The sequence below is a fragment of the Mustela nigripes genome, chromosome 12 (genome assembly GCF_022355385.1).
Source record: "Mustela nigripes isolate SB6536 chromosome 12, MUSNIG.SB6536, whole genome shotgun sequence".
Classification (NCBI taxonomy): domain Eukaryota; kingdom Metazoa; phylum Chordata; class Mammalia; order Carnivora; family Mustelidae; genus Mustela; species Mustela nigripes.
Window position 1 is genome coordinate 77,694,027 of NC_081568.1, and position 24,907 is coordinate 77,718,933.

The 24,907-nt window shown below is 39.6% G+C and overlaps 1 protein-coding gene across 1 annotated transcript in view; it reads left to right on the forward strand.

Annotated features, from left to right (window-relative positions):
- Positions 1-5,632: 5,632 nt before the first annotated feature.
- The window catches only part of LOC132028601 (protocadherin alpha-C2), a 106,435-nt gene continuing 87,160 nt past the window's right edge, over positions 5,633-24,907 (forward strand). Inside the window, exon 1 of the mRNA XM_059417768.1 lies at positions 5,633-8,179. Coding sequence (XP_059273751.1) covers positions 5,774-8,179 — 2,406 coding nt within the window. The 5' untranslated portion in view covers positions 5,633-5,773. The remainder of the gene's footprint in view (positions 8,180-24,907) is intronic.

Below are 24,907 nucleotides of genomic sequence, written 5' to 3' on the forward strand. Positions count from 1 at the left end.
AGGCGGCAGAGGGTGTGCTCTGGGGAGGGCGCGCCCAAGACCGACCTCATGGCCTTCAGCCCTAGTGTTCCTCCTTGTTCAAATTCTGGAGATAGTGGAGATCAACAGATATTCGGGAATGATGTAAGTACAGTAATTCTGAATGTATTTAATGCCTGTTGATGTCAATCGCATAATATGTTTAGCGACATTTGTGTAAGTTTATTGCTTCATTTATTTGTTTTTATTTTCTTGGGATGGTTTATTTTTAAACACACTGGAAGTCTAGCCTTTTTTATTACTTTTCACCAAAGTCTTCATGAACACAGCAGAACATTATTTAGTTGTTGGAAATAATAATAGTGGTAGTAACAGCAGTAATGAAGTAGATGGCTAGAGCTGTCTGTAAATGAAGGAGGCTAAGTTATCCAGGCGAGAATCACTGATGGGAAATGGAGGATGTAGGCAAACCTTAAATATTCTAGTTCGCAATTTTGCAACAAGTTCACTCTTTCTGTTGAATTCCGTATTCTAATTGGTGTCCTCCACTCATTGTGTTCATGTATTAAAAATCACCATAATAATGCATAACTTCATAATTTAGTTGTTTTGGGTTTTAAATGTGTTTGAATTCTTACCTTCCTATAAACGATAAGTTTATTTATTTCTAATGAGCATGGGCTGTTGAGATGGCTTCCTTTAATAAATAATTTTGTTTCTTTATAATCAGGGGCATGCTTCTGAGATACTGAGTGAAGTTTCAGTCTTACCTTTGGGGAGGACTTTACTTTTTTGTCTTTAATCCTTTAATGACTTCCTGCCTATTTTCTTCATCATCTTTGGCTGCTTCAGATAAACTATACTTTTTCTTTATTTCCTAGTGTAATTTCAGTTTTGCTAATTGCCTACCTAATCTATTGCTGCTCTTCTCCAGATTAATTCATTGATTTCCTTTTTTATTTGGAAGATTTATTTGATATTTGATCATATTCATGTTTCTTCCATTCATGGTACCCATTGTAGATCTGTATGGAAACATTTTAGGGTAGGGTAGGAAAATTCACATTTCCTTGTGCTTTGAGTTTAAGGGAGTCTTCCCATATATGGGGAAAGGTGGTACTTCTGTCTGTGTCCACCAAGCCACTAGATCTTTGAAATGACATTGATTTAAGTAGCTTAAGCATAACAACAACCAGGATAAAGTCACTTGCATATGACAGTGATGGTGTTGGTCACATTTCACAATTTGATGTTGTATACTTTAGATACATTTGATTTAAACTCATGATGTGAATTGTCTTCTTTAAAGAGATCACAGAGAACTTGTATTTAGACCTATAAGCATCTAAATCAATTGATGTGAATTTTTATTTTGTTCTTTATCTTTTTTTTGCTCCAGTGTACAAGTTAGAAGACTTTATTTTTATTTTTTAAAGATTTTATTTATTTATTTGACAGACAGAGATCACAAGTAGGCAGAGAGGCAGGTGGTGGGGGGAGGGGAACAGGCTCCTCACTGAGCAGAGAGCCCTATATGGGGCTCAATCCCAGGACCCTGGTATCATGACCTGAGCTGAAGACAGATGCTTAACTGACTGAACCACCCAGGTGTCTCTCCCATGAAAATCTTTGAATGTGTGTGGGTATTTGAGAATTCAGTCTTCTTCAGTTTTATTGTTGTCTGTGAGATTTGTGCTGACTGAACAAATGATCTGTGATCATATAAGTGTGTATACTTCAATGAGCCATGAGAGCAAAGAGTGAACATCAATGAGTATATCCTATAATTTTGTTAATATGGTGTTGGGTAGTATTTTTAATCTATTGTTTTTGAAGACTCTCCTGAGTTTCCAAGAATGGTTTCAAGATTTGTTTCTCTGGGATGCCTGTGTGGCTCAGTTGGTTAAGCAGCTGCCTTCGGCTCAGGTCATGATCCCAGCGTCCTGGGATCGAGTCCCATATCGGGCTCCTTGCTTGGCAGCGAGCCTGCCTCTCCCTCTGCCTCTGCCTGCCATTCTGTCTGCCTGTGCTCGCTCGCTCTCCCTCTCTCTCTCTGATAGATAAATAAAATCTTTTAAAAAAAAGATTTGTTTCTCTGTTATGTTTTCAATAAAATATTACTAGACCTGTTATGCTGTATTAGTGAATGATGAGGACTAATAGAATATTAAACCATGTACTCTAATACATGACTAGCAGGAAATACAGTAGAAACTTAAGACTGGTGGAAGCTGGGTGCCACTCAGTCATTAAGCATCTGCCTTCAGCTCAGGTCATGATCCTAGGGTCCTGGGATCAAGCCCCATATAGGACTCCCACCTGGGTGAGAAGCCACTTCTCCCTCTTCCACTCACCCTGTTCATGTTCCCCATCTCGCTGTGTGTCTCTCTCTGTCAAATAAATAGACAAAATATTAAAAGAAAAATAAATTTAAGACTAAACAGATTGGGATGCCTGGGTGGCTGAGTCAGTTACGCATCTGACTCTTGGTTTCCTCTGGGATCGTTATCCCATGGGATTCAATCCCTCATGGTCCCCTCATGGAGACCCTGGTGTGGAGCCCCAGCTTGGGCTTCATGTTCATTGGGGAGTCTGCTTGAGATTGTCTGCCTCTGCCCCTCCCCCTATATGCTTTCTTTCTCTCTCTAAAATAAATAAATAAATCTTAAAGAAAGGTTTGGGTTAGTAAAACTCTGGCACAAAGTTCTTCAGTTTTTCAATCGATTTTACAAAATCAGTGTTAATAACAATATTGATGTGAACTTCTTGGCATTAGCTTATTATCAGATCTCAAGCTTATCCCTAAAGATGAGTTCAAAGATAGCATAATCTCTTTTGTATGAATTAGTTGAGATGGTGCTATCTGAAATATCACAGCTAAAATGCAAAAGATGGGTCATTGCTTCATACAATAATCAAACTCTATTATGACTTGGTGTTCATCCAGGGTCTTTTCATATACTAAAAAATACCATATTACTGGAAAGTAATTGCTAAATTAACATCTGGTTTTAGTTCAGACATGTAATATTATCTACTTGGGTATACTTTCTGTTGTTCATCTCTCTGTTTACCTTTGAGGATTCCATATTGTATGTACTATCTCAATCCCCAAAGTCCATAATGAAGAGGTTGGAGATCTCTTGCTTCCTTTTTCTCTAAGATAAATCTAACAGTCTTCTGATAGTATGTTAAGTCTACTGTTAATGTAGTCTGATGTTATATTTTGATTAGAGGCCCTTATAACTGATTGTTTCAGGGATGCATAAGATAATTTTGTGTTGTAAAATGTGACAAGTATGCTTGCTTTATTAGTTTTTTTAAGAAAGATTTTTCTATTTACTAAGAGTGCTAGCAGGATGACAATATGGGGAAAAGAATAAATTCGAGGGATGCCTGGGTGACTCAGTGGGTTAAGCCACTGCCTTTGGCTCGGGTCATGATTCAAGTGTCCTGGGATGGAGTCCCACATTGGGCTCCTTGCTCTGCAGGGAGTCTGCTTCTCCCCCTGCCTCTGCCTGCTACTCTGTCTGCCTGTGCTCACTCTCTCTCTCTCTTTCTGACAAATAAATAAATAAAATCTTTTTTTAAAAAAGAATAAAGTTGAAAAAAGAAACAAAATCTGAAATTAGCAATAGTGTCTGTGTGCATTCAAGACAAGGAAAAATACTAAAATGCAAACAAATATACTAGTAATTTTTTCTTGTGCCATTTCAATATTTTTAAAGTGGGGAGGAATCATCAATCATACAACAAAATATTCAAACTAGAGTGATATTTACTCTAAATCACTTTCTACTTTTAACTTCCATTGGATTCTCTTTTGACACCATTAAATCCAATGCTACATAAAAAGACAAAGACACATAACTGAGTTACATCTTCAGGCAATGATAACTCATATCAACAATACTTATGTTCTACTTGGTATTTTATGAAACTGAATTTACACAAACATTAAAATCACTTGGAATTTGGTTGAATTGTTTGATCATTTTAAGTGTGTGTGTGTGTGTGTGTGTGTGTGTGTGTTTAGCACAGTAATACATATTTAGAGGAGGTCTAATTAAAAATCCTTTCCCTTGTTTTGGATGAACTTATGATCTCAAACCCAGAATTCCTTCGACAAGAAACAGGTCATTCAGCAATTTATTGAGTGCCCACTGTGTGCTGGGAACTTTGCTATGTGCTAGCCTACCTCATGTCACACCCACAATGCTACAACAGCTCCCTGCTGTTCTCCTGGGTTCTAGTCTTATTCCCTTCAGTCCACCTTGCATACCTCACCAGTCTCAGCTCTCTTAAGTCTTTTTTTTTAAGACTTTATTTATTTATTTGACAGACAGAGATCACAAGTAGGCAGAGAGGCAGGCAGAGAGAGGGGGAAGCAGGTTCCCTGCTGAGCAGAGAGTTCCCTGGGATCATGACCTGAGCCCAAGACAGAGGCTTTAACCCACTAAGCCACCCAGGCACCCCAGCTCTCTTAAATCTTACCTTACTCTTTTGGTCCAGCACATCCATTGGCTCCCCAATACCCCCAAGGTCAAGTCCAGTTCTTTAATCTGATGGTTAAGTCTTCCATGCTCAGGCTATGCCCTCTCTAACAGAATTTCCTATCAACTGTATTGTCTCTTTGGTCCTCTCCTGTGCCTGGCACTCAGAGGTGCTATTTAATAAGCACTTGTTAAGTGATAGGGAAAAAAAGCCAGCTATTTTCATGAATATATCCTGACAGATAAACAAAAACCAATGTAAGTGACTTGGAAATACCAGTATGACCCACAGATTTTCATGGTGACTTTTATTTATTTCACTGAATTATAAAAAAAAATATTTTATAATTGAAAGACATCTTCTTCCATATCATTGACACCATCACATAAAGTGTCACTTGATACCTCATATTATACAGTTAGCAAAGTAACCTCCCTAATAAATCATGTATGTCAAATATAAATTTCATCTATATAAATAAATTTTTCCATTGTGAATTCTGTTTTATACACTAAATTTGAAAACATATTTTTGTTTTTCAATGGATATAAGATTGCTTGCAACAAAATGCAATTAAATGTAAATAACAAAAAAGAATTGCAACTAAAGAAAATAGGTATGAATAGAAGGCGCAAGTGCACAGAGATGAGAACACAACATACAGAAATTAAAGACTAAAGAGTTGTTACTAATACCTCAAGTTTGTCTTTGAGTTTCCTAGCAGCCAAAATAACAAAAAGAGATTAGAAGTAAAACGATTCAAATTTGATAATATTCTAATATGAGAAACAATATCTTTAGGAAATGTTTAACCATAGTTTTTCATAAGGCTACCTGTAGAACTAAACTTAGTGTGTATTATGTAGCTAAGTAAAACCACAATTATATAACTCTACTTTTTGTTAAGAAAAAAATATCATTTTCCACATACCATCACTTTCAATGGGACTTATACTACGAATGTTACCTCAATAGGCACTTTGGAAATATTATTTTGAGGATAAAGATGAAGCACATCAAGTGAATTATATTTTTCTCTTGAAAATTCTAGTGTACGATATAGTGCACAGTACTCACAATTCAGGCGCAAGGTGTCGCTCTTTACTTGGTTGAAATAGCTGTTTCAAGGGTTGTTCTGAACTGCTAGGAACGCCCCACACACACACAAAAAAACGACTCCATCATGCCGAACGCTACTGTTAAAGGATACTTTGAAACTTCTCAGAAATTCAGCTAGATTTTTAATCCCAAACCGGAGTCTCTGCTGCTGTAAGTTTAAAGAACCTTATTTTGGAAGTTAATGTCGTATGCGATGTTCGGCTCTCAAAGAAGGGGATTGGGCACTCAGCGTCTGCTGCTGTCGCTTCTCCTCCTTTCAGTCTGGGAGGCCGGCAGTGGCCAGGTCCACTACTCGGTCCTGGAGGAGGCCAAACACGGCACCTTCGTGGGCCGCATCGCTCAGGATTTGGGGCTGGAGCTGGCGGCGCTGGTGCCGCGCCTTTTCCGAGTGGCGTCCAAGGGTCACGGGGATCTTCTGGAGGTAAATCTACAGAATGGCATTTTGTTTGTGAATTCTCGGATCGACCGGGAGGAGCTGTGCGGGCGGAGCACAGAGTGTAGCATCCACCTGGAGGTGATCGTGGACAGGCCGCTGCAGGTTTTCCATGTGGAGGTGGAGGTGAAGGATATTAATGACAATCCACCGGTCTTCTCTCTCAAAGAACAAAAGCTGCTGATTTCTGAATCTAAGCAACCCGGCTCTCATTTTCCTCTAGAGGGAGCTTCCGATGCGGATATAGGAGAGAATGCTCTATTGACTTACAGACTAAGTCAAAATGAGTATTTTTCTTTAAAAGTACCAACACATAGTAAGCAGACTAAAAGACTGTCGCTTACATTAAAACAATATCTGGATCGAGAGAAAACTCCAGAACTTAATTTGCTATTGACAGCTGCAGACGGGGGGAAACCAGAGCTCACTGGCACCGTTCAGCTTTTCATCCAAGTCTTGGATATTAACGACAATGATCCGGAATTTGAGCAATCAGAATACAAGGTGAGATTGATGGAAAACGCTGCTAAAGAAACATTTGTGATAAAGCTAAACGCCACAGATCGAGACGAAGGAGTCAATGGGGAGATAGCCTACTCTTTGATGTCAGTGAAGCCCAAAGGAAAACTCTTGTTTATACTAGATGAAAATAACGGAGAATTGAGGGTCAATGGAACTTTAGATTATGAGGAAAACAAGTTTTATGAAATTGAAGTACAGGCCACAGATAAAGGGAATCCCCCAATGGCAGGTCACTGTACAGTCTGGGTAGAAATATTAGACGCCAATGATAATGCCCCTGAAGTCACCGTGACTTCCCTGTCTCTCCCAGTACGAGAGGACACTCACCCTAGTACTGTCATTGCGCTGATCAGTGTATCTGACCGTGACTCTGGTGCCAACGGGCAGGTGATCTGTTCTCTAACGCCAAACGTCCCTTTCAAGCTCATGTCCACGTTCAAAAATTACTATTCATTGGTGCTGGATGGCGCTTTGGACCGCGAGAGCGTGTCGAGCTATGCTCTAGTAGTGATCGCACGGGACGAGGGATCGCCTCCGCTCTCCGCCACCGCCAGCGTGCCCGTGGAAGTGGCGGACGTGAACGACAACGCGCCGGCGTTCGCGCAGCCCGAGTACACGGTGTTCGTGAAGGAGAACAACCCGCCCGGCTGCCACATCTTCACGGTGTCGGCGCGGGACGCGGACGCGCAGGAGAACGCGCGGGTGTCCTACTCGCTGGTGGAGCGGCGCGTGGGCGGGCGCGCGCTGTCGAGCTACGTGTCGGTGCACGCGGAGAGCGGCAAGGTGTACGCGCTGCAGCCGCTGGACCACGAGGAGCTGGAGCTGCTGCAGTTCCAAGTGAGCGCGCGCGACGCGGGGGTGCCGCCGCTGGGCAGCAACGTGACGCTGCAGGTGTTCGTGCTGGACGAGAACGACAACGCGCCGGCGCTGCTGCCGCGGCCCGGCGCGGGCGGCGGGGGCGGCGCGCTGAGCGAGCTGGTGTCGCGGTCGGTGGGCGCGGGCCACGTGGTGGCGAAGGTGCGCGCGGTGGACGCGGATTCCGGCTACAACGCGTGGCTGTCGTTCGAGCTGCAGCCGGCGGCGGGGGGCGCGCGCAGCCCGTTCCGCGTGGCGCTGTACACGGGCGAGATCAGCACGACGCGCTCCCTGGACGAGGCGGACCCGCCGCGCCAGCGCCTGCTGGTGCTGGTCAAGGACCACGGCGAGCCGGCGCTGACGGCCACGGCCACCGTGCTGCTGTCGCTGGTGGAGAGCGGCCAGGCGCCAAAGGCGTCGTCGCGGGTGTTGGCGGGCGCCGCTGGCGCCGAGACGGCGCTGGTGGACGTCAACGTGTACCTGATCGTCGCCATCTGCGCGGTGTCCAGCCTGCTGGTGCTCACGCTGCTGCTGTACACGGCGCTGCGGTGCTCGGCTCCGCCCAGGGAGGGCGCGTGCGGGCCTGGGAAGCCCACGCTCGTGTGCTCCAGCGCGGTGGGGAGCTGGTCGTACTCGCAGCAGAGGCGGCAGAGGGTGTGCTCTGGGGAGGGCGCTCCCAAGACCGACCTCATGGCCTTCAGTCCCAGTCTTCCGCCTGGTCTGAGTTCTACGGAGGGAACCGGTGAAAGAGAACCAGACATAGAACATTTGAAAGAGGTGAGTTCGTATTAAAAACTGCCTTACTCTTTTAGCCTAACTCACAGCTTTATTGTTTAAGGTTCTTCATTCTCAGTTGTAACATTATTCTTTAATTTTGCTTGTCGTCATGGTATTTAATAGTATTATTGACATTATGGATTGAGTTATTGTTCAGACTGGGGCTCCTGGGTGGCTCAGTTGGTTAAGCTTCGAACTCTATTTCCGCTCAGGTTCCGATCTCAGGGTCGGGAGATTGAGCCTCAGGTTTTTCATTTTCTTTCTTCCTTTTTAAAAAAAAATTTTCATTTATTTACTTGAGAGAGAAAGAGAGAGAGCATGCATAAGCGGGGGAGGAGGGACAAAGGGAGAGGGAGAAGCAGACTCCCACTGGTCAGGTTGCCCAATGTGGGGGTCCATTCCAGAACCTTGGGGTCACAACCTGAGCGAAATACAGACACTTAACTGACTGAACTACCCAGGTGCCCCCTTTTATTTTTCTTTTTAAAGATTTATTTATTTTAGAGCAAGAGAAGGAGAGTAGGGGAGAGCTGGGGGGAAGGGCAGCAAGAATCTTAAACAGACTCTGCTTAGCACAGAGCCTTTTCCATCTCACGACCCTGAGATCATGACCTGAGTGGAAATCAAGAATCTGATACAACGGACTGTGTCACCAGGTGCCCCAAAATAATTTCTTTTAATGTAGTTATTTATTGCTGTAAATTTCCCTCTTAGCCCTGCTTTTGCAGCATCCTATAAGTTTTGGTACATTGTGCTTTCATTTTCATTTGTTTCAAAATATTATTTCCCTTCGATTTCATCTTTGGCCCACAGTTTTTTAGGAGTGTGTTATTTTTTTTTTAAGGAGTGTGTTATTTAATTTCCACATATTTGTAAATTGTCTAGTTTTCCTCCAGTTATCAACTTCTAGTTTCATATGATTATGGTCAGAAAATCTACTCTATATGATTTGAGTCTCTTAAAGTTTGCTGAGACTTATTTTGTGACCTAGCACATGATATATCCTGGATAATGTTCCATATGTGCTTGAGAAGAATGTGTTTTCTGCTGAAGTTGGTGGGTATGTTCTGTACATGTCTGCTAGGTCCATTTGGTCTAAAGTAGAGATAAAGTTCAGTGTTTTCTTATTTATTATCTGTCTGGGTGATATATCCACTGATGAAACTGGGGTTTGAAGTCCCCTGTTATTCCTGTAATGTCTATTACTCCCTTCAGATACGCTATTATTTGCTTTATATATTTCTGTGTTCTGATGTTGGGTAGATGCATAAAAATTGTTACATCCTCTTGATGACTTTGACCTCTTTCTCACCATATGATGACCTTCTTTGTTTCCTGTTACAGTTTTTTACTTAAAGTCAGTTTTATCCAATACAAGTATAGCTATTCCCACTCTCTCTTTTTATTTCCATTTGCATGGAATATCTTTTTCCTTCTCTTCATTTTAAACCTGTGTATGTCCCTTGAAAGTGCTGGAGGCGGCATATAGTTGGATCTTGTTTTTAATCCATTCAGCTATGCCTTTGATTGGAGAATTTAATCCATTTTCATTTAAAATAATAATAGGTAAAGGGGCGCTTGGGTGGCTCAGTGGGTTAAAGCCTCTGCCTTGGGCTGAGGTCGTGATCCCAGTATGCTCAGCAGGGAGCTTGCTTCCCCCTCTCTCTCTGCCTGCCTCTCCGCCTACTTGTGATCTCTATCTGATAAATAAATAAAATCTTTAAAAAAAATTTCTAAAAAAATAATAATAGGTAAGAATTTACTATGTCCATTGTTTTCTGGCTGTTTTATAGTATCTCTGTTCCTTTTTTCCCCGTCTTGCTATCTTCCTTTGCGAATTGATTTCCTTATCTTTATCTTGTGTGTATCTTTGATTTCCTTTTCTTTATTTTGTATCTACTATAGTTTTTTTTATGGTTACCTGTACTTTAATTGAAGCATTTTATAGACATAGGCCTATTTTAAGCTGACAACAACTAGGCTTTTTTATAAAGATTTTATTTACTTATTTGAGAGAAAGTGAGCATAAGCGGTGTGAGGGGCAGAGGGAGAGTGAGAAACAGATTCCTTGTCGAGCTGGGGGCCCGATATGGGACACGATCCCAGGACACTGAGATCATGACCTGAGCTGAACGCAGACACTTAACCAACTAAGCCACCTAGGCACCCCAGTAAGTTGGCTTTCATCACATGCAAAACTCTACTCTTTTACTCCTACCCATTTTATGTTTCTATTGTCATAATTTATGTCTTTTTATAGGGTGTATCCATTAACAAAATTATAACTATTTCTATTTTAAATATATTTGTTCTTTAACCCTGAGAGTATGGTGGTTATCACACCACTATATTACAGTATTGGGTATTGTTAATCTGACTCTATACTTACTTTTACCAGCATATGGTATGTTTTCATATGTTTTTATGTTACTAGTTATCATCGTTTGATTTCAGTTTGAAGAACTCCTTTCAGCATTTCTTGTAAGGCAGGTCTAATGGTGATGAACTCCCCAAGCTTTTGCTTATTTGGGAAAGTCTTTATCTCACTTTCATTTCTGAAGGATAACTTTGCTGCATAATGTTTTCTTGGTCAGTGGTTTATTTTTATTTCAGGACTTTGAATAACATCACCCCATTCTCTCCTGGTGTGCAGTGTTTCTGGTGATAGCCTACTGGGGGTTCACTTATAAGAGAGAAATTGTTCTCTCTTTTTGCTCTTAAAATTCTCTTTGCCTTTAATTTTATGTAGTTTTATTATAATTTGTCATAGAGAAGATTGTTTTGGAGTGACATTTTGGGGTGAACCTATTAGCTTCATGAACTTGGATTTCCAAATCTTTCCCCATGTCCGAGAAGTTCTCTCTCATTATTTCCTTAAATAAGCTTTCTACCCCTTTCTCTCTTCTTCTGAGATTCCAGTGATGATTTCTTTTAAAGGTGTCTCCAGGGCCCATGAGTGGTTCAGTAAGTTAAGCATCTGTCTTCAGCTCAGCTCATGATCCCAGGATCCTGGGATCAAGCCCCATATCAGGCTCCATGCTCAGTGGAGACCCTGCTTCTCCCTGCTTGTGCTCTCTCTCTCTGTCAAATAAACACGTAGAATTTTTTAAAAAAAATTTTAAAATAAAGTTGTCCCATAAGTCCTGTATACCCCATAGGTTTTCCTCATTACTTTTCACATATTTTTCTTTTAGCTCCTTGAAAAAAATTTTTAAAATTTAAATTCAGGGGCGCCTGGGTGGCTCAGTGGGTTAAACCTCTGCGTTTGGCTCAGGTGATGTTCTCAGTGTCCTGGGATCGAGCCCCGCATCCCCCTCATGGGGCTCTCTGCTCATCAGGGAGCCTGCTTTCCCCTCTCTCTCTGCCTGCCTCTCTGCCTACTTGTGATCCCTGTCTGTTAAATAAATAAATGAAATCTTTAAAAAATTCTAAATTCAATTTAGTTAACATATAGTGCATTATTACACGAATAGAATTTAGTGATTCCTCAGTTGCATAAAATACCCAGTACTCATTACATCACGTGTCCTCCTTAAGGCCCATTATCCAGTTACCCCATCCCCCCACCCTCTCCCCTCCAGCAACCCCCAGTTTCTTTCCTATAGCGCTCCTTTTGACTGGAGATTTTTATTTTATTTTATTTTATTTTGGAACCTGGTAATTTAAAATGCTCTTTGTTGCTCCCTCTAGTGTCTATCTGCAGCATTTTAATTTTCTATGTTCTATGGCAATAGTTGTCCCTTGTTTTCAGTGATCACTAGGCATCCAGGGTATGCTGGTTTCCTGTCAGCAACCCGAGTCAGATAAAACAGATACCAGTTTCTTAGGCAGCTTTCCAAAATCCCAAAAGTCTGGACACATCCTCACTTTTCTCCCTCCTTCGTCCCCTTGGTATTTTCTTTTGTTCTCCATAGCCTTCAGGCATCCAAACTATGCCAGTTCGATCAGTTCTCTGATTGGGGCAATATAGAAATTAGTCCTTTAAGGCAGCCTTCTGAGAAGTTGTTACATTGGACACATGCTGTGCTCTTTTCTTTCCTCTGGAAGGGCCAGTAGCAAGCCAGGGTATTCTTTCTTGGTGGGTCAACGTGGGTGCAGGGCTGATGTGAGCCAAGTAAAATTTATTCTTTGTACTTGTTTCAGCATAGCTATTTCAGCCTTGTGTTCACCTGGGAGTACTCCAGCTTTGTAACTGGACTCTGGAATCCTCATAAAGGAATTTTGGTCTGTATATTGTTGCTAATTGTATTTTTGTGGGAGAATAAGGGCTAGGAATTCTTACTCTGTTATTTTGCTGGCATCATTTTGATACACTCTGAGTTAATTTTTGTAGGTGGTGTGAGGTAGTGGTCTACCTTAACACTTTTGCAAGTGGATATACAGTTATCCTGGCACTGTTTATTGAAAAGAACTATTCTTTCCCTGTTGAAATGTTGGGGAACCGTTGTTGGAATTCAGTTGATCAAGGAATGAATTCCTGTCAGTAGGGCACAAGACTCTTGATCTCTAGGTTGTGAGTTCGAGCCCCATGTTGGGTGTAGAAATTACTTAAAAATGAAATCTTTAAAAAAAGAAAGAAAAGAAAATCAGTTGATCAATAAATGTGGGAGTTAATTTCTGGATTCCCATTTCTATTCCATTGATTTATATGTCTGTCCTTATCCCAGTACCACACTCTCTTCGTTATTATACTTTTGAGGCAAGTTTTAGAAATTGTTTTCCAACTTTGTTCTTTTTCTCAAGATTTTCTTGGCTCTTCTGGGTGACCTGCATTTCCATATGAATTTTAGGATCGGTTTGTCAGTTTCTGCAAGGAAACCAGCTTACTTTTGATAGGGAGTATGTTGTAGATCCATTTGGACAGTATTTCCATTTTAACAGTGTAAAGTTTTCTGATCCATGAACATGGGATTTTCCCCATTTAGATGTTTTTTAATTCCCTTCTTTTTAGTTTAATTAATTAATTACTTATTTTTAAAGATTTTACTTGTTTATTTGACCACAGAGAGAGAATAAGCAGGGAATGCAGCAGAGGGAGAGGGAATAGCAGACTTCTTACAGAGCAGGGAGCCCAAAGGGCTTGGATCCCAGGACCCTGGGATCACGATCTGAACTGAAGATAGATGCTTAACCAACTGAGCCACTCAGGTGCCCCTTCTTTAATTCCTTTCAACATTGTTCTGGAGTTTCCAGAGTACACATTTTATATTTCTTTTGCTAAATTTATTCCTTAATATTTTCTTTTTTTAAAAGATTTTATTTGTTTATTTGACGAGATCACAAGTAGGCTGAGAGTCAGGCAGAGTGAGAGGAAGGGAAGCAGGCTCCCAGCTGAGCAGAGAGCCCTACATGGGGCTCAATTCCAGGACCCTGGGATCATGACCTGAGCTGAAGGCAGAGACTTTAACCCACTGAGCCATCCAGGCGCCCCCTTTTTAAAAAAACATTTTTAAATAGATTTTTCATTGCATTTTTTTATTGGTTCATTTTTACAATAGTTAGTCTATAAAATATAATTGATGGGTTTTTATATTAATCTTTTATCCTATAACCTTTCTGATGTCATTTATTTGTTTTACAGTTTTTAGTGGATTCTTTAGGATTTTCAATATACAAGGACTGGTCATCTCTAAATGGAGATAGTTTTAATCTTCCCATCCATTGCATCTGAATGTCTTTGATCTTGTATTCTTCCCTAATTGGGCTAGCTAGAGCCTCTAGCACAATGTCGAATAGAAGTGGTTAGAGAAAACTTTCCTGACTTGTCGCTGACCTTAGGCAAAAGCACACTGGTTTTTACCTGTAACTATAATATTACCTTTCAGTAGGTCTTTGAAAATGACCCCTCTTTCATTTCTGGTTTTACTAATTTTAGTCTTGTGGCTTTTTCTCTTCGTCAATATAGCTAAGGTTTTGTCAGTTTTCTTGATCTTTTCAAAGAACCAACTTTGGCTTCATTGTCTTCCTCTTCAGTTTTCCACTCTATCTCATGAATGCCCTTATCAGGATAAGGAAATTCCCTTCTCTTCCTAGTTTGATGGCTGATTTTATTATAAAATGGTGTTGGATTTTGCCAAATGATTTTTCTGCATGTATTCAGATGATCATATGGTGTTTGTATTTTAATCAATTGATATATCACTATGAGCTGAATTGTGTCCCCCCAAAATTCATGTGTTGATGCCTGAACTGAAGTACCTCAGAATATATTTGGAATTATATTTGAAGATACATATTTTTAAAATTTATTCCATTTTTTCAGTGTTCCAAGATTCATTGTTTTTGTACCACAGTGAGTGTTCCATGCAATACATGCCCTCCTTAATACCCACCACCAGGCTCACCTATCCCCCCATCTCCCTCCCCTCTAAAACCCTCAGTTTGTTTCTCAGAGTCCCAGTCTGTCATGGTTCGTCTTCCCCTCTAATTTCCCCCAATTCACTTTTCCTTTTCTTCTCCTAATGTCCTCCACGTTATTCTTTATGCTCCCCAAGTAAGTGAAACCCTATGATAACTGACTCTCTCTGCTTGACTTATTTCACTCGGCATAGTTTCTTCCAGTCCCGTCCATGTTGATAAAAAAGTTGGGTATTCATCCTTTCTGATGGAGTTATAATACTACATAGTATATATGGACCACATCTTCTTTATCCATTCATCTGTTGAAGGGCATCTTGGCTCTTTCCACAGTTCGGCAATTGTGGCCATTTTTAAAGAAGTAATTGATGTAGGCTTGCCTGGGTGGCTCAGTTGTTGGGCATCTGCCTTTGGCTCAAGTCACCATCCCAGGGTCCTGGGATCAAGCCCCACATCAGGTTCCCTGCTCAGCAGGAAGCCTGCTTCTGCCTCTCCCACTCCATCTGCTTGTGTTCCCTCTCTTACTGTGTCTTCCTCTGTCAAATAAATAAATAAATAATTTTAAAAAGAAATAACTGAGTTAACATGAAGTCATTGAGGTGAATCTTAATGCAATATGACTGATGTCCTTTTAAGAAGAAGAAATTCGACCTCTGCCTCTGCTCACACCCTCTGTCTCTAAAATAAATAAATCTTTAAAAAGAAAAAGAAATTAGTTCATCAACACACACAGAGGGAAGACCATGTGAAGTCACAGTGAGGAGATGGCCATTTACAAGCCAAGGAGAGAAGCCTTGAAAGATATTAACACTGGTGATACATTGATCTTGGAATTCTAGCCTTCAGAATTACAAGAAAGTAAATTTCTGTTGTTTAGCTCACCCAGTCTGTGATACTTTGTTATGGCAACTTGTACAACCTAATATATATTACATTTATTGATTTTCAGATGTTAAACCAACTTGATGATGGTGTATAATTCCTTTTATATATTGCTGAATTTGGTTTTCTGGTATTCCATTGAGTATTTTTGTGTTTATATTCATAAAAGATAGTGGTCTGTAGTTTTCTTTTCTGGTCATGTCTTTTGTTTTGGATATCAGAGTAATACTGCCCTCAGAAGGGGCACCTGGATGGCTCAGTGGGTTAAGCCTCTGCCTTAGGCTCAGGTCATGATCTTGGGGTCCTGGGATTGAGCTCTGCATTGGGCTCTTTGCTCAGCAGGGAGCCTCCTTCCTCGTCTCTCTCTGCCTACCTCTCTGCCTACTTCTGTCTACTTGTGATTACTCTCTCTGTCAAATAAATAAAAAATCTTCTAAAAAAAAAAAGAATGAGCCAGGAAGTATTTGTTCTTCTTTTTTAAGAAAAGATTTTATTTGTTTATTTATGAGAAAGCAGGGGAGAGGAGGAGCAGAGGGAGAGGGACAACAAGATTCCATGTTGAGCTCTGAGCCCTACGTGGGACTCAATCTCAGGACCCTAGGATCATGACCTGAGCCAAAACCAAGAGTAAGGTGCTTAACCAACTAGCCATCCAGGTGTCCCTTGCTCCTCTTCTATTCTTTGGAAGAGTTTGTAAAGAACTGCTATTAATATTTATGAGAATGTTTGGTAGAATTCATTCATGATGTCTTTTGTGTTTTTTTCCTGTGTAGTTCTAATTCAATCTATTTACTAATTCAATCTAGTTAGTAATTCAATCTATTTACTTTTCATATGTCCACTCAGATTTTCTATTTTTCTTTTTACCCAATTTTGGTATTTGTGTATTCTAAGAATTTTTTCATCTAAACTACTCATTTATTGGTACACAGCTGTTCATAATATTCTATTATCTTTTTTATTTCTTTAAGGTTTGTAGTAATGTCTTCTTTCATTGCTGGTTTTAGTAATCTTCATTTTCTTGACTTTTCTCTTGGTCAATCTAGGTAAAGTTTTGTCAATTATGTTGATCTTTTCAAAGAACCAACTTGTGCCTTTGTCATCTTTCTCTACTGTTTTTCCTCTTTTTATTTATTTTTTCTTTAATCCTTTAAATTTGGCTTGTTTTTATTTTTCCAGTATCTTAAAGTAGGAGGTTAGGTAATTGATTTGAGGTATATCTTCCTCTTCAGTGTCAACACTACAGCTATACATCTTCCTTTGAGCATTGTTTTAGTTGCATTCCATAAGTTTTCATATATTGTGTCTTTCATTTCATTTATCTCAGCATTTCATTTATCTCAGAGTGTTTCCTAATTTCCCTTGTTCTTCTTTGACCCATGGTTATTTTAGCACATGTGATTTAATTTCTACATATATCTGAATTCCCTAAATTTCAGTTTGTTATTGATTTCTAATTTTATTCCATTATGGTCAGATAACACATTTTGTATGGTATCAGTCCCTATAAACTTACTGAAGTTTATTTTATGGCATAGTGTTGGGAAGGGCATTCTAATGTGCAACATTTTTTTAAATGATTTTTTAAAGTTTTTTTTTTTTAATTTATTTGACACAGAGATAGAGAGTACAAGTAGGCAGAGCAGCAGGCAGAGGGAGAGGGAGAATTAGGCTCTCCGTTGAGCAGAGAGCCTTATGTGGGGTTTGATCCGGAACCCTGGGATCATTTAACCGACTTGCCACCCAGGCAACCCTCATGCGCAGTCTTTCAGATTTCACTTAGTCATGTAAGAATGGGTCTTGGGCTTGGAACACTTCCTTACCAAGAAATGGAGTCTATACAGCCTGTGATAGTCTTATTATCTTGTGTGGGAATATCTTTCCCTCTTTCAGACTCACTGAAGCTCTAGTCTCTGCTTGGAGCATGTGAATCATGTGGTATCTGACCAAGCCCACTGTTACATCTGTCCTCTGTGAAGAAGAGAAAAGGTCTTTCTACTGTGGTACAGGAGGGGTGCACAGAGAAACCCACTGGCCATGGGATACTGATGCCCAGTACTGAAGCTGATCTTGGTCTGTCTTTTCTCTATGTAAATACAATGTTGTTCCATCCTGCTTGACTGTATTGTGTTCTTCTTGGCAACTCTGATGCCAAGATGCAATGGGCAGAAGTATTTAGAGTCCTCCCTTGGGGTTGATACCTGGTGCACAGTAATTTGCTTGACACTTAGCATGTGGTCTGTTATGGAGAATGTTCTTGTGCAGTTGAGAAGAATAGATACTGTGCTGTCAGTGGGTGAGTATTCTGTAAATGTCTTTTTTGGTCTAGTTGGTTTACAATGTTTTTAAAGCCTTCCATTTACTTACTGATCATCTGTCTAGGTGTTATCTATTGCCAGAAGTAAGGTATTAAAATCTCCAGCTTTTAGTATTGAATTGTCTATTTCTTCTTTCATTTCTGTTAGCTCTTGCTTTATGTATTTGGGGGCTCTTTTGTTAGCTGTCTATATTCTTATAATTGTTATACTTTCCTAATCAACTCTTGTCATGATGAAATATCTCTCTTTATTTCCAGTAATATTTTTGTCTGATATTAGCATAGCCACTGCAGCTCTCTTGTGGTTGCTATTTTTATAATATATGTTTTTCCATCCTTTACTTTCAATTTATCTGTATCTTTGAGTCTAAAGTTGCCTTCTGTTGATGACATATAGTTGGACCTTGTTATTTTAATATCTAGTCTGATAATTCTGCCCAAGAGTGAACCTGGTGATGTAATAGCGGATCTCACAGTGAAAGATCCCCTTGTGATTCTGGCAGTGAGCATATGTACATGTCTATTTTCTAATCTTTCTTGTAGTATTTATGGAGATCCCATTTTGGCTTAGTTTGGATTACTACTCATTATTGAAAGTAGTTCCTTTAAGACTAGCTGTCTGCAGGTGAAGAATGTAAATGGATGGGCCAGCAGAGCTCTGGACTAACATGAAGGTATCTTTATTAACGTTTGGTAGAGTAGTTTGTGTGTACCTTAGTTTCTGCATATCTCCAACTGGTGAGAATTGGCAGCTGCAGAGCAATTTGTTATCCAGAATTTTTTCTTCTCCTTACTACATACATCCTTAGCTTCACTCTTGAAATAATAGTGCTTCTGCTCTCTGTCACATTTAGTCCTGCTTTCTCTTATATTTTGTGCTGACAAATAGGATGAAAGGAGAATCCTGCCTGATTCAGCCTATGTACCTAGATCTTTTTGTTCAGTCTGGGGAGGTAAATTTTCCCTTCACCCTTCAGTCTTGTGGCTGCTCTAAGAATTAAATTAACATGAGACAGATTAACAGGAGAAAATAAAATTTAATTAAATACATGCAGGGGAATCCACATAAACGTTAGAGATTCCAAAGACAGTTAACAAAATGAAGTACATATATGACTTTCTGAACTAAAGAGAAAAGGGTAGGATCTAAGGCTTCAAAGGGGCAGAAGGCAATTCGTAGGAAGGTGGAAAGAGTAAATGTCTGGTAAACAAATGTGTGCTGGGTCATTAAAAAAAAATATGACATTGGGAAAACTTTGATCAAACAGGCCTTGCTAGCTTCTTCCCTGTCTACCATATCATATTATGCTGCAGTTATCTATGGTGATAGCTCCCTTCCTGGAACACATCCTGTAAATTATTTTAGGCAGAGAGAGGGGAGGTTTTTTTTTTTTTTTTTTTAAAGCCCTCTGTTTCTTAAAAATAACCAGCCTATGAGGAGCACCGGTTGTCGTATATAACTTTGAAGCATTTAATTTTACAACTGAAACTAATATTGGACTGTATGTTAATTAACTGGAATTTAAATGAAAACTTGGGAAAAAATAATCAGCCTAAAATAATACACCAGCCAAACAGACACATTTTGGGATGGCAAATTATGCATCCCTGTCATTCCAAACAAAGAATCATTTGTTTTGTTTTTCAGTATGAACCACTACTCTGGAAAACTCCAGTCTATCAGCTCTTCCCAAGTCTCCAGTGGGACGAATTCACTCTTAGCATTTTCTCACATCTTGGTCCAATTTTCATGGTACTTGGTAATTTCTCTTCATATATATTATGCTAGAAGTTCATTTGTTTTATAGAGTTTCATCAAAGATGAAAGCTGATCATGTCACTGAACCTCTTTAGTTTTAATTTTTTTTATTTGATTTTATGAGTAGAAAATTATATTGCCTATAAATTTATCATCTAACAACATATGTTATTCTCCTTTCTAACACATATACACATTTCTTTATTTTATATTGATTAGCCTAGCATATCCAAGTCAGTATTGAATAATAACTATGAGATGAAGTATCTGGTTATGCTCATGATTTTTCATGGAAATTATTCTGATGTTTTATTGTTTAAATTGAAGATTGGGGATGCCTGGGTGGCTCAGTCAGTTAAGCATCTGCCTTCGGCCCAGGTCATGATACCAGGGTCCTGGAATTGAGTCCTACATTGGGTTCCCTGCTCAGCAAGGAGCTTGCTTCTCCCTTTGCCTGCTGCTCCCCATGCTTGTACTCTCTCTCTCTGACAAATAAATGAATAATATCTTTAAAAATATATATATAAAATGAAGGTGGTCATTTTTTTGTGACAGCTGTCAAATTTTTATCAAATTGCTTTTAAGCATCTATCATAAGGATGCTCTAGTAATATTTTGTTTAGCATGTTTTGAAACTATAATGTGAGATTTGTGTAGAGTCTTTTTTAGAGAATGTTGATAGAATCTTTGTCAGATTTTTATTTCAGGTTAAGCACTATCTAATAAACTGATGTCAGTTGGGTTAGTTGGTAATGATTGCAGGCCTTCCTTTTAAGCTACACTTGATGAAAATTTTCATCCACAGCTCAGAGGAAGATCTAGTGTGACTGCTTACCAAATATGTGCAATACAAAATTTGAATGTAGATAAAATATATTATATAATTGAACAAGATAGGTTAGCTTTTAACCCAGTAATATTCAGCAAATTGGAGTAAAAAAGAAAAAGTACAAAAGTCTAGGACTTTTTGATCTGTGGCTTAAGACCATCTAGAAAAAAATAGGTATTAATTTTAGTTTTCAATCCATCATGAAAAAAAGTATTTGATTGTGTTTTAAAGAGATAGATGTAATTTTAGACTCTATTCCTTGATTTGTAATATTTAGAATGAAAGTAATGCAGCTGGCTGGGTCCAACGATGCAGAGGGATGTCCCACAGGACCAGCCAAGAGGGTCCTTTGGCTTCATGCAGGATGGAAATCAAATGTGAGCCCTGAGAAGTGAGAGCAGAATTTATTGAAGATATGTGGAGAGAGCCGATACAGACAGTCTGGGAGACTCAGAAAGAAACAGGGAGACTGTCTCATCTTTGCTTGGCATTTGGGGTTTAGATCGAAGACAGTGGTCTGGTGTATGTGTCCCCTCATACATTTCAGGAATTAGTCAAAACAAGGATGAATTCTTAGACATCTTCTGTAAGTTATTGAAGCTCTGGAGTCAGTGGTCTTGGAAAACATTCATGATAACCTCTCTTGGGTACTCCTTGGATGTTATCTGTTGTGCTGGAAGACTCTGAAGAAATCATTAACTCTTTGACTGTTACAAGGAGGACATTAGGCATGTGTAAGAATAGATCTAGACAGGGAGACTGAAGGGACTGCATGAAAAAAGTGCTTTTTTTTATTCCTTTTCCTTCTTCTATTCTTGCTAGGACCTATACCCTCACCTTACACATGCCTTAATGTATGTTCTCCTTATCAAGGAGAAAAGATCTCTTTTTGCTTCAGATGTGACCAACCTGGAGTATGACTTTAAGTTCTGAGGGCTACACTTTGAAGAGGAAATAGAAAAAGATTTTTAGAAAAAGGTAGGTAATTTTGGGGGGTACCTGGGTGGCTCAGTAGGTTAAGCCTCTGCCTTGAGCTTGGGTCATGACCTCAGGGTCCTGGAATTGAGCCCCACATCAGACTTTCTGCTCAGCTGGAAGCCTGCTTCCCCCTTTCTCTCTGCTTGCCTCTGCCTACTTGTGATCTCTTTCTGTCAAATAAATAAAATTTTAAAAAAATCTTTAAAAAAGATAATTTTTGGAAAATTGGCAAATAATTGTAAAAGGTAGTGCATAAACACAATATAGAGTCAGAGTGAAGATTCATGAAGAAAGGTTTGAGATACTTTATATGGTATTATGTCATGGAGAAAAACAAGTTACTTGGGATTAGAAATTTGAGAAAGAAATTCTGTAGTAATATGTTAGATGCAAGTAAAAAAAAAAAAAAGTAACATAGGATGTTGTATATTGAGAGTGCGTTAGCCACTTAATTTGTGTGCCCAGAGCGTAGCTAGATACTTAAGAAACAAAATTTGAGTGATGTAGATCTCTACCCCCAAAGAACTATTCTGTGAGACTTGATTTGGGATAAAAACAAGAAAAAAAGACTTGATTTGGACACTTGATCAGCTTTTACAGGATGAAAATTTGCTTAATGTGACACTGATATCTTGTCTTTAAATTTACTTTAAGTATGTAATATGTTCCCAAGGAGTAATCTTAAGCACTAAGAAAATCTGGTTTAGGGACACTTGGGTGGCTCAGTTGGTTCTCTCTCGCAAATAAATAAAACCTTTAAAAAATAAAATGTGTTTTAAAATCTTAATTTTGCAGATATCTGTGTGGTTCTGCCTGTTAAGTGTCTGCCTTCAGCTCAGGTCATAATTCTGGGGTCCTGGCTTCAAGTTCTGCATTGGGCTTCTTGCTCAGCAAGGAGCCTGCTTCTTCCTTTGCCTGCCTTTGTCCCTGCTTGTGCTCTCTCTCTGATAAATAAATAAATCTTAATTTTGTTTTAAAAGCAATATCCTTTTGTTGCAGGTCATTGAGCACAATGGCCAAGAAATTCTTAAGACACAATATGGTGTAACTTAGTAATTTATTTAAGTAAAACAGGACCCATGGGCAGAAAGAGTTGCACTTTTTGCTATATGAAGCTGGTGGCTAAATGCTTAGTGCTCAATGGGGAGGGGACATGCAGGGAGTATTAAACCATAAATGTTTCTTTGAATTTCTACTCATAACACTACTTTTGTAAGATTTCTCTTGTGCTTATCATTCAGTTTAGTATTAACTAACAGATATACAGGCAGTAATGAGACCCTTTAAGGATGTATTTGATCCTTATTAATACTATGCAGGCTAGTGGTCAGTCTTCTGGGTTAAATGTGAACATTTTTCTGCTTCTATCCCTCATCACTTTTGTGGCATGTGTTAGATTTACTATTTTCTCATTTGGCTGCAAGATCTCTGGTAGGAGCTTACGCGTTATGGCTAGAAATCTCTTGAATTTATAATTTAAGGCTAAGCTTGGTTGGGAGAGACTTATAATAATGTCTTGGCAATAGAACCCAAGCAGAAATCAAAACTGTTTTTGTATTGAGTCCACTTAAAGTTGTACTTGTACCTGAGTAAAGCTCAAAAATGTCTGAATAAGGGGAAACTACGGCAAATGGCATAAAATGGCAAAAGAGAAGTTCGCTAAAGAGAAGTTCGCTAAAGAGAAATTTTACGAGATCGTGGATTTAGTGTTCACCTTGTTATCTTATACAAAAGGAAAGACTCTTGAGATATTCTCATCTTCGGGATATCTAAATATCCCAAATATCTCCTGAATATTGCTTTCCTACAAATCCCATTTATGCCTACAGATAGTAGATAGGGAGATAGATAGGGAGGCAGGTGACAGAACAAATCCCACTAGGTGAGTGCTATTCACTTATTCTTGACAGAAATTAAATCCTTTAAAAATAATCATCAGTGGCAGGTTAGACAGAGAAATGGGAAGAGAGGGGAAGCCAGAAGTCTGAGAGGTATGTGTAGGGGTAAGAATTTTTGTCAAGATTTTTCATTCGATTCTCAGTATGTTTTTCCTTTTCCCCACTTACTAATCCACACCCACACATATTGTCCTAGACAGAGCTCGGAAATTCTAAACCCAGTATAACTGGAAACTTGATTGCAGGTCTTAAAATCAGGGGCCTTCCAAAAGTTGAGTGCGTCTCTCCAGATATATTTCAGGGGCTGCTAATGGAAAAGTGAAAAGTACAGCTTCGCACCCCAAAGCTGTTAGCATTAAATGAAAATGAGGAAATGCAAATCCTAATCTCTGACACTGAAGTAGATAATTAATTCTGATTCTGAAATTTGGTGAATAAATTTAATTTTTATGGGTTGTTTCACATCCTAATGAGCATTCCGCAAGATGGCTATACTTACAGCTCTACCTAACACTTCAACGGGGCTGAATATTTTCTGCTTTGATTTTATCCAAGACTTGGCGTCAATGATTTTCTTGGTTCCTTAACTCAGAAAGACAAATTAGTCTAGGACATTTACTACTTAAATTGCCTTATGTTGCTGCTTGCCCTGCTTCCCTGGAAGAGATAAGTGGTTGGGTTTGTATTGTTCCCAGGGAGGTGATTGGTTCCCAGTGGCATAATGAATTTACCAATCCCACTTTCAGTCTTAAAGCCAGAATGCTGAAACAGCCTGCCTCCCCACCCCTCATTTTAATCAGCAATTTAAGAAACTATTGTAACAGTGTTCAAACATATACCCAAGTTAAGAGAACTGTGTAATTAGCTCCCTAGTATCCAGCTTCAGCTTCAATAATTATCAACACTTCTAGGCAGTTTTCTGACCAGAAAATACATTGCCCTGGTAAGGCTGGGTGGCTCAGTCAGTTAAGCATCTGCCTTCCGCTCAGGTCATGATCCTGGGTCCTAGAATCCATTCCCACATGGGGCTCCTTACCCAGCAGGGAACCTGATTCTGCCTTTGCCTGCTACTCCCTCTGCTTGTGTCCTCTCTCTCTCTCTCTCTCTCTCTTTCTCTCTCACAAATAAATGGGTAAAATCTTAAAAAGAAAGAGAAAGAAAAAAAGAACATCACAGTGAAAGCTTCAATTCTTGATCAGTATTCAGCTTTTGTCTTTCAAATTTTGGTTCCTGGGGCTTTGGACCCTGCAACTGTATTAAAAGAAGTTTAAGAAATTTAGTACTTAATAGTCATTTGAGGGCACTCTCTTTTTTCAGCTCTCCTCCTCTTCAGGGAAATCGCCTTCCCCCTCAGGGAGATCCTCTGGTTGTAGGGTGCAAGAAGAAATTTGGAGATATTTCTTATAGCTCAGAGATGTTTTTCATAGAACTGATCAATATTACGATTTCCCTCCAGGAGACCGACCTAAAAAGGAAGTTGGAGAATGTATGGACAGCTAGTCAGTTCCTACCCTGCCTCAATGCTATTTTCCAAATATCTACAGAGAGTAAATTTACAGACTAGTTCCGTGGTCACACAATGGAGAGTATCTCAGTGACTTTCTTCCCACTCCACTTGTCACGTCCTGCTGGGGATGAGTGTCAGTCTGAGTTTCAGGAGCTTGTATTGACTGGTTTCTAACCTCTCTCAACCAGAGCGTCAAGGGCG